Here is a 15,978-nt window from a genome sequence, read left to right on the forward strand (position 1 = left end):
AAAAAAAGAAAAATAAATAATGAAAAAAAAAAAAGAAAAAAAAAAAATGACTGGCCCTGAGGAATGTGGCTGCCACCTACTGGCAAATTCTGGGCTCGTTCACTGGCTCTCGGATGCCTGATGACAAGAGGAGGCCCAGAGAACTCCTTTTCAAGAAGTCTACTTCATTTTAAGTAAATTGGGCAAAAGGGAGCCCCTGGCCCTTTAGTCTTCAGCCTCACCCCTGGTTTCACAAGCTTCACTGACACACAATTTGAAGGCCTATTTGGACAGAGGAGGCCCGCCAGGAAGGGAAAGATCATGGTTTAATCAGTACTATTCCCAGACCTGGGGCAAGTGCCTTGTGTGACAGAGTTAAAGTTAAAAACCCTTCCTCGAAGATTTTTTTTTTTTTTTTAAGGCAGAGTCTCGCTGTGTTGCCCAGGCTGGAGTACAGTGGTGCAATCTCAGTTGACTGCAACCTCTACCTCCCAGGGTCAAGTGATTCTCATGCTTCAGCCTCCCAAGAGGCTGGGATTACAGACGTGCACCACCACACCCAGCTAATTTCTGTATTTTTAGTAGAGACGGTGTTTCACCAGGTTGGCCAGGCTGGTCTCGAACTTCTGGTTTCAAGTAATCTGCCCTCCTCAGCCTCCCAAAGTGCTGGGATTACAGGCGTGAGCTACCGCACCCAGTCTCAAAGTTTTTCTTCTACACGAAAAGCTTTAGAATAAGCACAGTGGTGTTTGTGTGTGCACGTGATCACTTCTTTAATCCGTGCACAGTTACGTGCCATTAGAAACTGAACAATAATTATTCTCAGGCTCAGCAGCTTCAGTCTAGGGAGCCCCCAGTGCTGAAGGCCAATTAGGGGAAAAGAAAGCAAAAAAAAAAAAATAATAAAATAAAAATAAAAAGGGTGAAAAAGTGGAGAAGAAGAGAAAAGGAGATACATACAGTGAGAAGGTGGGATAATTTTTAGCAGCTTCCATAAATGCTTATAGGGCATCAAAACTTGGATAAGATTCTTTCATTTGGAGTTAGTGATCACAATTAATCTCAAGAATGAATTTCGAAGAGAACATGAATCTCTGCACTAAGTAGTGTTCCCTTACCCCCAAGCTATAGCACCTAACCTGGCACCACACTCCCCACAGGAGATAAGCCAAGCCAACGATCGACCAACTGACCCTCACAATCCAGTAGCAGGAATAGAACCTGAGTAGAAGATTGGGGTTTAGGGCCAGTCACTTGGACATTCTGTATAAATTTCAGTCCCAAATGGTTCTTCTCTTATCTCTTTATTCCTCTCCCACTCTTGCTGTCTGTTTCTAGGTATGAGATGATAGGTGGAAGGTGGAGGCAGATGGGAGACTAAGAGGGAGAAAAGGGAGCAAGACTATTAAAATACACCTTTTAGGGGAAAAAACCCCAGAAAATATTAGGACCTTGGAAAAGCAAGTCATACACATAAAAAAATACAGTAGCAGACAGCAGAAGGAGAAGCACAGTTTACCTACTTACAGGTTTGAATTAAGACACAGACAGAGAAAAGAACACAAACACACTATGCTTCAGTAGGGAGCAAGGTAAACTGAAGCGAACGGGACTTACTGGGGTAGATGGTGGTAGAACAAGAAAGTTAGGACTATAGAAAGAACTGACTTAGACTAAGATAGAGGGCTGCACTGACTTGCATGCAAATTACATTTAGACACAAAGTAGGATTTCCTAGATCTTCACTGTTCTTTATTTCAGCTTCATTTCACAATATTTGAGATAGGGCAATACTGGGCCATTCTGGGGTCTTTGCACTCTAGTTTCTAGTTCATGGGGTATTAGTGTTTGGGACTTGCTTCTTACACCTAGGGAAGAAATATATCTAAGGCCAAGCTGGACTAATAAGCAGGGGGATGAGGGAGCCTGGGAGGTGAAATGACAATGTAAACTGCAGCAGAAAAGACCGCAGACATATAGGCTTCCCAGCTACAAGAGAATACTTCAGGATAAAGTATGGGGCTCTCCTCACAAACAGCTCTATTCATGTGAGAAGAGAGTAAGTGAAGATCTCAGCACAGCTCTGCTCAGATTATTAAGGTGACTTTTTGTTTGTTTGTTTTTTAAGACAGGGTCTTACTCTGTCACCCAGGCTAGAGAGCAGTGGCGCGATCTCAGCTCACCACAACCTCCGCCTCATGGGTTCAAGCGATTCTCCTGCCTCAGGCTCCCTAGTAACTGGGATTACAGGCGCCCGCCACCATACCTGGCTAATTTTTGTATTTTTAGTAGGGACTGGGTTTCACCATGTTGGTCAGGCTGGTCTTGAACAACTCCTGACCTCAGGCGATTCACCTGCCTCAGCCTCCCGAAGTGCTGGGATTGCAGGCTTGAGCCACCACGCCCGGCCTTAAGGTGACTTTTAAACATAGTCACCTTAATGACACTGGCCAGGCATGATGGCTCATGCCTGTAATCTCAGCACTTTAGGAGGATGAGGAGGGAGGATCACTTGAGCCCATGAGTTTGAGACCAGCCTAGGCAACATAAGCAGGATCCTGTCTCAAAATAATAGTAACAACAATACATTTTTTAAAAATTAAAAGAAAAAAATAAAACAGAATACTAAAGTTCTGGTTTAGAACAGGACCTGATTCTTAGATGACCTTCCTGGTCTCCACAGATGCAGAACTTCACTTAAACTCTAGTTGGTACCAACATTTACCAGTCCAGCAACAGAATGAGAAGGATACAGCCCTTTTGAGTCATGGAAAACAAAGACAACATTTGGAGTCTTTGTGTTTCATGACATATGTATGGCAGGGGTCTTGAGTGTTATTTATTTTTTCCCCAAACCCCAACACATAAATACGTGTTTATGGGTCCACATAGTTGGCCAGATGATGGCAGAAGTTATAATCTTTTCAAGTTCCATATATAGATGTAATGGAAAAAAATGCCTTGTTAATTACACACGGACATAGAGGGAGATGGGGCATAGTAGAAATGTGGTATGAAATAAAAGATTCTACTGACAATGTTCAGGAGGCAGAGGAAGAAATATAAAGCAAAAAACCCCCAAGCTGACTCTACTAAGAGTTATTTGGCAAAATCTTTGCCCAAGGTTCTTCTTTCCCCACAACTAACAAATGAGAAATGGGGGAGAGAGTGGCATGTCTCCAAAAACTGATCCTTCCTGCCACCCACAGCACAAGAGACATGACGGTACATCTAAAGTTTGCTTGAATCAGAGTGGAGAGGACTCTGACACTGAGTGGTGACTCACCTGTGAGATCATGTGATTATTCAAGGGTGGCTGTTGCTGAGGCGTGGGCGGGAGAGCAGGAAGTTGCTGCTGCTGCTGCTGCTGCTGGGCAGTACAAGGGAGAAGGCCCCGGACAGACTGGGATGAGGTGACCTGGTTGCACACTTCTGGGGCACCTAGTGCCATACCTAAGGCAAAGAAGAAACCCAAGAAAAGTTGTTAAGCACAAGCCATGAACACATTATCCCTGGAAGGCTTAGAGGGCTCTACTTTTTCTTTGTCTTTCCTCTTTATTCCCTTTTGTCCCCTCCCCTACTGTCTTTTGAAGATTCACATATAAGCACAGATGCATTTCAGCTGCCTTGCTGATGCCAGTCCTCCCCTTTGCAGGCTTTTGCTCCCTAGGGACAGGAACCACCTTGACTGTCAATGTTTGGTTATGAAATTGAACAAAATGTGAGGCTGCTGAAGCACCTCCCCTGAAGTGCCTGGAATCTGTCCATCACACTTAGATAGCTGAAAACATGAATGCTTACTTTCTGGGAAAGCACAGATTTTTGGTCTCTTAAGAGATCTGTCTGTTTGCTAGAGAGATTTTGCTAGAGAGAGAGAGAGAGAGATCTGTCTTCTTGCTAGAGAGAGAGAGAGATCTGTTTTCTCTTTGCTTTCTTCTCAATTTGCAACATCTCTTATAAAAGTTGCTGAGGGGCGGGTGTGGTGGCTCACACCTATAATCCCAGCACTTTGGGAGGCTGAGGCGGGTGGATCACCTGAGGTCAGGAGTTTGAGACCAGCCTGGCCAACACAGTGAAACTCCATCTCTACTAAAAATTATCTGAGCTTGGGGGTGGGCGCCTGTAATCCCAGCTACCTGGGAGGCTGAGACAGGAGAATCGCTTGAACCCAGGAGGTGGAGGCTGCAGTAAGCTGAGATCGCATCATGACACTCCAGCCTGGGCAACAAGAGTGAGACTCAGTCTCAAAAAAAAAAAAAAAAAAGTTGCTGAGAAAACTTCAAGCATACACATGGGCACATGCATACACATAACTTTATCCAACTATTTTCCCCATTTCTAGGCTCTCAAGGCATGAACTCATTCAACACAACATACTTTTACTGAATATCTACTATGTGCCAGGCACTGTATAATGAACTAAAGACATAAAGATGAGTGAAACACAGTCCTTGCCCTTAACAGCAGAGGAACTTATTTCTTTCTTTGAGACAGAGTCTCACTCTGTCGCCCAGGCTGGAGTGCAGTAGCACAATCTTGGCTCACTGCAACCTCCACCTCCCAGGTTCAAGCGATTCTTCTGCCTCAGCCTCCCAAGTAGCTGGAATTACAGGCACCCACCACCACGCCCAGCTAATTTTGATGTTTTTGGTAGAGACGGGGTTTTGCCTTGTTGGCCAGGCTGGTTTCGAACCCCTGGCCTCAAGTGACCCGCCTGCCTCTGCCTCCCAGAGTGCTAAGATGACAGGTGTGAGCCACCATGCCTGGCCAACAGCACAGGCACTTCTGATGGGAGATAGACATCCACACGACAATTATAATCTGGTAAGGATAAGGAATACATCAGTGATATTGACAAAGTTGTATGAAAGCAAAGATGAGGAAGCAAAAACTCCTGGGAGGGTCAGGAAAGGATTTAAAGAGAGGTCAGCAGGAAAGCTGGGGTTGAAGAATGACAGATGCTTGTAAGACCAAGAGGAAACAAAGCTAATGTCATATTCAAGAAATGGTTGGTGGGTGTGGTGGCTCATGCCTATAATCCCAGCACTTTGGGAGGCTGAGGTGGGTGGATCACCTGACATCAGGAGTTTGAGACCAGCTTGGCCAACATGGTGAAACCCCATCTCTACCAAAATTTTGTAAAAATACAAAAAATTAGCCGGGCATGGTGGCAGGTGCCTGCGATCCCAGCTACTTGAAAGGCTGAGGCAGGAGAATCGCTTGAACCTGGGAGGCGGAGGTTGCAGTGAGCCGAGGTCATGCCATTGCACAATAAGAGCGAGACTCCATCTCAAAAAAAAAAAAAAAGAAAAAGAAAGAAATGGTTGGAAAGAAGGAAAGATCTGGAAATTAGACAGCAATGGCAAACCGGAGTCAGAAAGTTATGTTATATTAAGTAGTTTGGATTTTACTATTCAGGTGATGATGCAGAAATGAACATTTTTAAGGAGCACTGATGTGTTTAGATCTGTTTTAGATTGGCAAACTGGCTCTAAAAAGGGCTAAGCAACCAGGCACAATGGCTCACATCTGTAATCCCAGCTACTTGGGAGTCCGAAGTGGGAGGATCATTTGGGCCCAGGAGTTCAAGGCTGCAGTAAGCTATGATGGTGCCACTGCAATCCAGCCTGGGTGATAGCAAGACCCCAACTCTTGAAAAAGTAAAAAAAAAAAAAAATCAATAAAAAGAGCTGAGAATGGAGTAGAGATATCAGTTTGGGCACCAGTGTCATAGTTACATAAAAGAAAATAAAAGCCTGGATAAAGGCTGAGGCAGTGGGATTAGAAAGGAGGTAACAGAGAAGGGCAGCAGAGACCTAGGGGTCAGAGGCAAAATCTTCAGCACTACTGATGCCTTTTGATAATAACTACAGAACTTTTGGGATGAGATTCAAGCAATTCTTCAAAGAGAGAAGGATGATGAAATAAGAGGTCTAAATGCCCTTCTGCTAAGAGTGCAGCAGAAATAGATGGAGAGCTGATGGGTGGTTACAGAGCTTTCATGTGGAACATAGAAATGTCTGCTCCTTTCCAGTGACTGAGCTCCAGGGAAGCAGCCATAGCAGCATCCCTCTAAATTCTAGCCTATTGGCTAGTATCAATTAATTACAAACAACTAAACTCTAAGGATTCCCTCTGCTCTACAAAGCCTCTACAATCTCAAGAGTCACAGAATGAAAGTGGCTATCATTTTTATCTTAGTATATAACTTGAGACCTAGGCTGATATGGATGTTCCACCTTAGATGAAAATCAGAGAAAATAATCTAATCACAATCAATTCTTTTTTTTTTTTCTTTTTTTCAATCAGGCATAAGGTTTGAAAGAAAATGAGGAGGATTAAATCCAAGCAAGGACAATGGATCCAAAATTCAAATTTCCCTTTGCATGGCTGTATTAGATTTCCAGGAAACTATACTGGGACAAATGTTTTATTAAAAGTAAATAAGGGGGGCCGGGCGCGGTGGCTCAAGCCTGTAATCCCAGCACTTTGGGAGGCCGAGACGGGCGGATCACGAGGTCAGGAGATCGAGACCATCCTGGCTAACACGGTGAAACCCCGTCTCTACTAAAAATACAAAAAACTAGCCGGGCGAGGTGGCGGGCGCCTGTAGTCCCAGCTACTCGGGAGGCTGAGGCAGGAGAATGGCGTAAACCCGGGAGGCGGAGCTTGCAGTGAGCTGAGATCCGGCCACTGCACTCCAGCCCGGGCTACAGAGCAAGACTCCGTCTCAAAAAAAAAAAAAAAAAAAAAAAAAAAAAAGTAAATAAGGGCTGGGCGCGGTGACTCACGCCTGTAATCCCAGCACTTTGGAGGGCTGAGGCAGGTGGATCACCTCAGGCCAGGAGTTCGAGACCAGCCTGACCAACATGGTGAAACCTCACCTCTACTAAAAATTCAAAAATTAGTCAGGCATGGTGGCACAAGCCTGTAATCCCAGCTATGCAAGAGGCTGAGGCAGGAGAATCTCTTGAACCCGGGAGGCGGAGGTTGCAGTGAGCTGAGATCACACTACTGCACTACAGCCTGGGCAACAGAGGAGACTGTCTCAAAAAAAAAAAAAAAAGTTAAGTAACAGTGATGTTTCACAGGAGACAAGCAAGAAGGGATGGATATGACAGGAAGAAAAGAAGCTGTAATACCTGGCCTGGCGATCCTTCCTGCACTGCTGCCTTTACTGCTGCCGATACTGTCACCTCGGGTAAGGATAGAGATTCCACTGAAGCTGCTGGCTTTGGTGACAGGGGGTCGCATGCTCCGGACAGAGCCATCAGAGTCTGTGCTGCTCCAAGGGCGTGGCTCCAGGGATTTGAGTTCGCTGTCTGTGCTGCTCTGGCGGCTGCTTGAGGTACGGCTCAGCCCTTCACGGTTCCCCCTGCAGAGACCATAGTGGTCAGAACTCCTCCCACCCACCATTTTAGCAGAAGGGCTAGGAGATAATTCATTTCTATTCTCTCAATAATAAAGAATGAATAAGAATTAAAGGGAGGATGGACACTGACTTATTGTTAGTTGGCTGGCCAACTAAGAGTTGATGGGAGCAGACAGAACAAGATCCAGTACAGTAACAAATAACACAGAGGCAAATCTGGAAGACAGTGTGCTGGCAACTAATTTAATACATCAGACCAGAGGTGGATGGGAAACCATATACATGATGCTGAGATTGGCTGTGGTCTCTTCCCCACCCTCTGAGGGTAATCCCACACATGCAAGAAATAATGGGGAACAGAGGGACACCAGTTTCTTCTGAAAGTTCTTAAAATAAAAGGACTCCTAGAAGTTGCTATTGCTAAAAGACAGGAGTAGCCAATAACATGGATAAAACCCATAATGGGTCTTCCACATAACACATGTCCACATGTCTAAGCCAGCAGAGGTGCTGCTTATGGCCACCCTTCCAGGAGTTGCAAGAAGAGTATAGTGAACTAAAGGGGCACTATCGAAAACTCAGTTTGATAGTCTAGGATTGATCCAACCTGTTTTGTGGAAATTCCATGTTACTGTCTGCGAACAATTGGTTTCAGGATCTCTAAGCGCTAAAGTCTTCAGCAAATACGCTCTTGGGACTCAGGAAGGCAAGGAGCAGGGGGGCTGACTGTGCCTAGTTGCCTTCATATTCATAATCCTATCTCCCTAAGCAAAACTATTAAGGAAAGGGATTCTCCCTCTCTTATTTGGCTCTGGAAACATCAGGGTTATCATGATGTTACAATCACTGTCTGATTATTAACAGCTGTATGCCTCAAGATAGCCAGGTTGGCCTGAAAACCCTGTCTTGTTGAGCTCTCATTGCTTCTTAATCATTAAGCAACAAAGACCCAGCAATTTTTCTTTCATACCCCACATCCCCAACAACTAATGACCTAAGGAAACCAAATGATAACAATTACAGATTTTGGTAGGTATACCAAGGAATAATTAAGCAAAAAATCATTGTAGTTTGGGCTCCCTTCTTTTTACCACCATCCCCTCAAAAGCAAATAGAAAATCCCATTCCAATCCCACTGGCTCCAAAGGCACTAGGCTCAGAGTTATTTTAATACAGAAAGGCGTTTTTCTTAAGGGTGTTAATATTAAAGAAAACACCTTTCTTTATTAGAATACCTACTCTAAAGACACTGTAGAAAAAATGGGCAAAATACATGCGAGGGTCCTTCTTTTAGGTTTTAGTGAAGCCAATCACGATGAGCTAAGAATACACTGGCACAACGGGTTAGGAACATGCTAATTCTTCTCTGCAACCCCAAGAGTGAGTGTGTGTGTGTGTCTGTGTGTGTGTGTAAGCACTTAAATGCTTCTCTCTCTATAGTTAGCGAATTAAAAAATATTTGTTTCTCCAAAGCTTTACCCCTTTCCTTGGAATGTCAAAAGTAGAATGGGAAACAAGAAAGAAGTGTAAGTTAGGTACTCTTCAGGAACAAAACCAGACCTGAAGTGAGAGACAATAGCTACATCTCAATGGACAAAGGCAAGTATACTAAGAGGACTCAATAAAAATGAGTGTTTGTGGGGTAAGGGAATACAGCAGTGGCAATAGATGAGGCTGCTCATTAGACATTAGAGCTTGAATTTTGCAAGACAAGTCCTAAAGGCCTTTTCCACTGAAAAGGAAATCCTGCCATTTATTTTCTCTTGCTACTAGAGGTAGACAGTGAACAAGGCAACTTTAAACCAAATACCTTGAAAAGCTAGGGCCAAAATGGCAGCACTTCTATACTAATCCAGTTTCCCCAAGACAGTGATGACCAAACGCTCAAAATGTAGACTGCCTGATTATCTTCTGACTAACCTGGGTTAGCACACTACTCCCCTGAGACTTGGAGAATCTAAGTTGAGTCTTGGCAGGAAAAAGATCAATTTTCCCTCTCTACAAATAAAAATAATTAGGGAAAGCTACCCAGATTCAATTCTGAGCACTATATTGGATTGTGTGTATGTTGGAGAGATGGAGATAAAGGATAAAGAGCAGTCACACCTCATATTCGTATAACATCACAGCTGATTAGTTTTTACAAGCAGATTTAGTGCTGGTGAAAAGTTCAGCTTGTTGGGTCTGGGGAATGGGTAAAGATGCCTGTTGAAGAGGTGGCAATAAACATCAGTAAGGCCTCACTGTGGTTTATTTGTCAATGGAGCAGACTCTTCCAAAGAACTGGGAAGCTGCCATGTTATTGTCAATGTGGATGATGGAGTTTGGTTTACAGGTATTTGTTTCACAAACATAAACTGGGCCAGAAAGGTGTAAAGCAATTAGAGAAGATCAGCTTCTAAACATTAGCATTTTGGACTAGTATCCAAGTAGAGGAAGAAATTATTCTCTTAAGTGCCCATGATGCTGCATTTTAGATGACCTAGATCATCAATCAAAGCTCAGTTTGAAAACCAGTAGCTTAAAAGGTCTAGAGAGGCGTGGTGGTTCACGCCTGTAATTCCAGGACTTTGGGAGACCGAGGCGGGCGGATCACCTGAGGTCAGGAGTTTGAGACCAGCCTTAACATGGAGAAACCCCGTCTCTACTAAAAATACAAAATTAGCCGGGCGTGGTGGTGCATGCCTGTAATCCTAGCTACTCAGGAGGCTGAGGCAGGAGAATTGCTTGAACCTGGGAGACGGAGGTTGCAGTGAGCCAAGATCACGCCCTTGCACTCCAGCCTGGGCAACAAGAACGAAACTCTGTCTCAAAAAAAAAAAAAAAAAAAAGAGAAGAAAAAAAGAAGTCTGGAGAGGAAAGGGCTGCACCTGCTCAGTAGATCTTTCAAACTATTATCTGCAGTTTGATGTAGTGTGATGGTCCACAGCACTAAAAAGAGCATCATTCTAATCAGTGAATCTGGATTAGGGCTCCAAATGTAACACTACTAAGAGAGGAAGGGGTGACATCTGTAGAGAGCTGGTGTGGTGTAGTGAAGAGGACACTAAACTACGAATCAGCTCCATTTTTGCTTCTATTAGCCATGTAAACTCGGGCTATTCACTTAATCTCTCTGCTTTTGTCTTCTTACATGTAAACCAGCTGACCAAATTAGGATGTTGAGAGAACTGAATCAGATAAAGTATACTCTGGTGACTGTAAAGCACTGTGCATTAATTCACACATAGGAGTTGGTTTAAAACTCCTATTTCTTGTAGTTATCCTGGGATGATCTATGACCCCAAAGTGTAGACTGTGAAACAGGAATCTTGATTTTTTTGTTTTTTGTTTTTAATGAAGGGGACTCGATCTATCTCTACTACCACCAACAATGCAAGGCCCTCTCTGCCTGGGGTTTTCAGATGAACTGCAGGGCAGGATAGCCTAAGAAAAAAAGACTTGAGAAAGATGGAAAATCCTCTACCTAAGAATGGGAAATCTCACTATCCCAATTTCCACATGGTTTGGCTAGCTTTAGAAAGGACAACAGAGAAAGGACAACTAGAGTACTAGGAGTGAGATCTCAAATCTGAGTTAGTCAGACAGTCCTTATCAAGTGTAGTAGTCAGTAAGAGAGAAACCCTTTGGAAAGGGGGTTAGACCTGAATTCTAGTGTTAAATACTCAGGTTCTCAGTATTTTCTAGTTTTTCTATTGGTAAATTGGGAAGAATATACCTAAAATGAGTTGGTAACAGACTAGACCCTATTCTATTTACACTGCCTTGTATTATCCTCTGGGGTAGGATTGAGAGACTGAAATGAAAGGGAGGGTAGTATACCTGCTTTGCGGGGAAATGGAGAACATTGGGAACTGGGGAAGTTAATACAACAGGTTGCACCAGCATTCAGAGTAAGTAATGATCATATGAAGGACACACTTTAAGTCCATTCTAAGGCAGACAGGTCCCTTTTTTTTTTTTGAGACGGATTCTTGCTCTGTTGCTCAGGCTGGATGGAGTGCAGTGGCGCGATCTCGGCTCACTGCAACCTCTGCCTCCCAGGTTCAAGCAATTCTCTGCCTCAGCCTCCTGAGTAGCTGGGATTACAGGTGCCTACCACCACGCCTGGCTAATTTTTGTATTTTTAGTACAGACAGGGTTTCACCATCTTGGCCAAGCTGGTCTTGAACTCCTGACCTCGTGATCTACCCACCTCGGCCTCCCAATGTGCTGGGATTACCGGCCTGAGCCACCGTGCCTGGCCAGGTCCTTTCTGAGGTCATCTTTCTTATATATTACATTGCCTCAAGAGAAAACTACATACATAGAGGTGTCCGTATATGTGTCTCTCTCTCTGTCTCTATATATATATGTGTTATTTTTTCTTAAAGATATCTTTAAGATATGCTGGGTCAGGAATAATGTCTACACATCTTTTCAACAGATTCAGAAAAGGTTAGCCAGAAGACGCCCATTCTTTTACCTTACTATAAATATGTTTGAATCTTTCAAAAATGCCCAATTCCAGCAAATTTCTGGGAGGAAGCTGTACCTATCCCAGACACACCTATTTGGTCCCCTTCACCACCTATTTAGGACTCAAAATGAAATCAGCAACAATACAAATAAAGTCATTGACCAGGAGCCATTTTTTTTTAAATGGGGAAAAATATCCAATGTTGCAAAAACCACAAATTTAATTATTCCACAAGCAGCCATGCATGGAGCAAACCCACTCTGCTGAAAAGATTACAGCAAAACAAAATAAAATTAAAAATAAAAAGGAGAGATATAGATCACACAGAGGTACCTAAAAATCTGCCTTCTCTTGTGAGAGCTAGAAGAAAAGGCTTCTTTGGAGAGTCTGTTGGTTAACATCAAAGAAAAGCATCATTACAGGATTATATTAACCTCACTGGCAAAGCTCAATGAGAAGCAGGGAACATGCTAAGTGGTACTAACCTGATGTCATTTAGATATCCGTTCTGGCCAGTCTAGGTGAGGGGGAGAAAACGGAAAATAACTTATAAGAAAACAGCATGGCATGACCGAAAAGGATGTCCATGATGCTATGAATACCCAAGGTCCTCAAACCAAAGCTCACCCCACCAACAGGGAGAGAGGGGCCAGGGACAGGATGACCCACACCCACATACCCAATCTGACTTCTCACCTTTAATGGGAAAGAGCATTTGGTGGTTTTAGCCTTCGGATAGGTGTTTTTAAAAAAAGAGGCTGACAAAGGCAGGAGTGTGAAAAGGAGGAAGAGGAAAGTATTAACCTAATTATTATTTCCTTTTTAGCTCTAAATTTATTGGTAACCTGGGAATAACAACTCATGTCCTCGGTCCTAAAGAGTGTGTTCAAAGGAAGGGAAAAGGGAGACAAGAGAAAGAAACTTTGTTTTTGGAAATCATCCTCAATGGCTTTTCCATTTCTGTTTCCTACATTGGCCAAAATGAAAGACATTCTGACCTGAGACCCAAGGAGGGTGGGATATTGTGGAAGAGGTACTTTTCAGGGCCTAGAAAAAATGAGAAAATTAAAAGCCTGAAACATTCCCTTTGGGGATCATTTCCTGACAAAGCCACTGAGCTGAGTGAAGTGAGCATTGTGGTGGATTCCCAAGCTTTAGGAAAAGGTACCAAGAGTGTCCAGCTGCTGAGCAGAGTGAGCTCCATGCAGAGCAGAGCCTATGCTGGGCAGCTTTTCCAATATATAGCTCAGGCTCCAGAGAAGGCTGCAGCAGCAGCATTTCCATCCAAACACCCTTCTTGCCACTTCCTTTCTTTATGGGCTGCCTCCTGCTCCCACACCCAACCCCACAACTCCACCCCTAATCAGCTTCCTTTAGCCAGGCTCCTCTCCACTTGGAATCTTTGGAGTATGATGGGCTTTGGCCATAGTTCCTTGTCTAGACTTTCTGAGATTCCTGATGCCTCTACCACTACAAGAGTTAGAAGTGCTGAAATCAAAGTGATAAATCTACAAGGATCTAATGAAGAATACATACATTAGTAGAGGCTTGAAGACTAGAAATCAGGATAAAAAAAGAGAAGAGCTAACTTTGCCTTTGTTATAGTTGTAGGTAGATACAGTCCAGTGTTGTACATAATTAGCTCCAATACCCTATTATAAATTGTCTGTGCTTTCAGAACATCTGTAGCTTTGCTAATGGCTATCATAGTGGGGCAGTCATTTTCCATGTGTAAGTGAAGCAGAGGAACACATCACAGATAGTCAGTTAGGTTACGATGTCACTGGTACTTCTTAATCTAAAGAGCCCAGAGCAGAGCAAGCTATTGAGAGGTGGTTTACATTAGGGGGTTAAGAGCGTAGACTCTGGAGCCAGGCTGAATTCAAATACTTAGCTCTTTTGCTAACTAGCAGTGTGAACTTAGGTGGTTGTTTAACCTTTATGTGCCTTAGTTCCTCATTTATAAAATGGGGAAAATAATATAAACTACTTCATAGGCCTACTATGAGGACTGAGTTAATCTATATCAAGTACTAAGAACAATGCCTAAAAGATAGTAAGTGCTATATAAGTGCTTGCTGCTTTTTTTTTTTTTTTTTTTTTTTGAGACGGAGTTTTGCTCTTGTTGCCCAGGCTGGAGTGCAATGGCACAATCTTGGCTCACCGCAACCTCTGCCTCCCGGGTTCGAGCAATCTCCTACCTCAGCCCCCTGAGTAGCTGGGATTACAGGCATGTGCCACCATGCCTGGCTAATTTTGTATTTTTAGTAGAGACGGGGTTTCTCCATGATGGTCAGGTTGGTCTCGAACTCCCGAGCTCAGGTGATCCGTCTGCTTCGGCCTCCCAAAGTGCTGGGATTACAGGCGTGACCCACTGCACCCGACCAGTACTTGCTACTATTATCCACCAACCCGTTCCGTTGGCCACAGCCATGTACAAATTTCTCCTCTCATTCCATCTAGTTGGTTTGTAGGTAAAGGTAGAGAACCCTCTTTGGGCTATGGTTGAATAATTTGGAAGATGGACTTTTCTGACTCAGAATGGAAGTCTACACAACAGGAGGTAAGAAGGTTCCTTCTCCTTGGACTTTGGGCCAGAAGGTTTGTTGTATATCAGTTCCCAGTGAGGATCTCTGAGACAATGGAGCAAGTACATAGAGTTGTTCAGTTTTTTAGTTGGAGACAGTATTTTTCTAAACTAATGATGATGATGAAAAGATATATATCTCTATATCTATATCTATCTATATATATTTATATTTCCCTCGTGAGAAGGGGAGAATGGGAGAATGGGAAGAGAGTAGTGTTCATCTAAGTATATTGATTAAAACTGACCATCTTTTGCCAGGCATAGTGGCTCATGCCTATGGTCCCAGCACTTTAGGAGGCTGAGGTGAAAGGATCACTTGAGCACAGGAGTTTGAGACCAGTCTGGGCAACACAGTGAGACCCCGTCTCTACAAAAAATAAAAAAGTTAGCCAGGCGTGGTAATGCGTGCCTGTAATCCCAGCTACTCGGGAGGCTGAGGCAAGAGGATCGCTTGAGCCCAGGAGGTTGAAGCTGCAGTGAGCTGTGACTGTGCCACTGTACTGCAGCCTGGGTGACAAAGCAAAACCCTATCTAAAATAAATAAATAAATAAATAAAAATAAAAAACAAAGAAAACCCTGACCATCTTTTGACAATGAAGGGAGACTGGTTTTCCCTCTTTTGTTACTCATGTGATTGTGAGATGGTGCTCATATCTGGATACTACATTTTCTGGAGATTTGTTTCCCTCTTGTACACCCACAATGTTTCCTGAATTTCTGCTATTCTTCTCTTCAATCTGATAGGCAAAGGCAACCAGATACAGGGGTACCAAGTATATTTGATGTGGCCCACACATTTAAGAATAACGTTGCCTAAACTGATTCATGTTGGCTTTTAGCCCTAGGAGCTACTCCTGCTGTAGGAAGCAAGGTAAGAAATATAGGAAGAAAGAGACTTCCTTTTCAGGTAGAGACTGGAGGGAATAGTGGTACTCTCTGTGCATGCAGAATGTGGAGCTCATAGAGAATGGATGCCAGACCTGTGCTCTAACAATCACCAACATATCCTAAAAACGAGGCTGGTCAAACAAGATGAATGTACAGCCTGTGTGAACACTATGTCTTCCACTTAGAAGCAAAGATGCCTAAAATGGATAGAGGGAGTGAAAGAAGGTAAGCAGGAGGAGGGTTTTAGAGGCAAGATTCAGACCCTGCCAAAACCATTTCTATTTTCAGTCTAGGCAAATTTACCAAATTCAGCCACTCCAAGTTTTAGTTCTCTTTGTATACCATATGGCAGAATGTATTGAAACAATATAAGTGAAAATCTGCAGCTTCCCAATAAGCCACATTTAGTTTTAGAGATCAAATCTGGGGTTGGCTGATGTTGGTTAAAATAAAACAAACAAACAAACAAACCCAAAAACATTTGTGGAGGGTTCATTCCATTCACAGTTCCAACGTTTAAGAGCTAAAAGCTATGGGCTGACAACTCTCAGATGCTACACTTACCTCTCGGGCAAATATTCTCTCTCGGACCCTTTGATATTCCTCCTCTCTCTCTTCTATTGACTTGCTCCTCCTTCCATCCTGCAATGGAACTCTGATCTAGATCGATGAGCAGAATTAAGCTAGTT

General features: G+C 43.4%; 1 protein-coding gene across 11 annotated transcripts in view; it reads right to left on the bottom strand.

The window, feature by feature from the left end:
• The window catches only part of R3HDM2 (R3H domain containing 2), a 188,199-nt gene that overhangs the window by 25,431 nt on the left and 146,790 nt on the right, over nucleotides 1–15,978 (bottom strand). For 4 of the 11 annotated variants that reach the window (XM_025402422.1, XM_025402430.1, XM_025402426.1 and 1 more), the window contains 5 exons: nucleotides 15,854–15,949; nucleotides 12,296–12,327; nucleotides 12,144–12,197; nucleotides 7,122–7,354; nucleotides 3,266–3,432 (listed from right to left, as the gene is read on the bottom strand). In XM_025402422.1, coding sequence (XP_025258207.1) covers nucleotides 3,266–3,432; nucleotides 7,122–7,354; nucleotides 12,144–12,197; nucleotides 12,296–12,327; nucleotides 15,854–15,949 — 582 coding nt within the window. The remainder of the gene's footprint in view (nucleotides 1–3,265; nucleotides 3,433–7,121; nucleotides 7,355–12,143; nucleotides 12,198–12,295; nucleotides 12,328–15,853; nucleotides 15,950–15,978) is intronic. The other 7 variants (XM_025402423.1, XM_025402424.1, XM_025402429.1 and 4 more) reach the window with 3 other exon arrangements.

This window comes from Theropithecus gelada, chromosome 11 (genome assembly GCF_003255815.1).
Source record: "Theropithecus gelada isolate Dixy chromosome 11, Tgel_1.0, whole genome shotgun sequence".
NCBI lineage: Eukaryota > Metazoa > Chordata > Mammalia > Primates > Cercopithecidae > Theropithecus > Theropithecus gelada.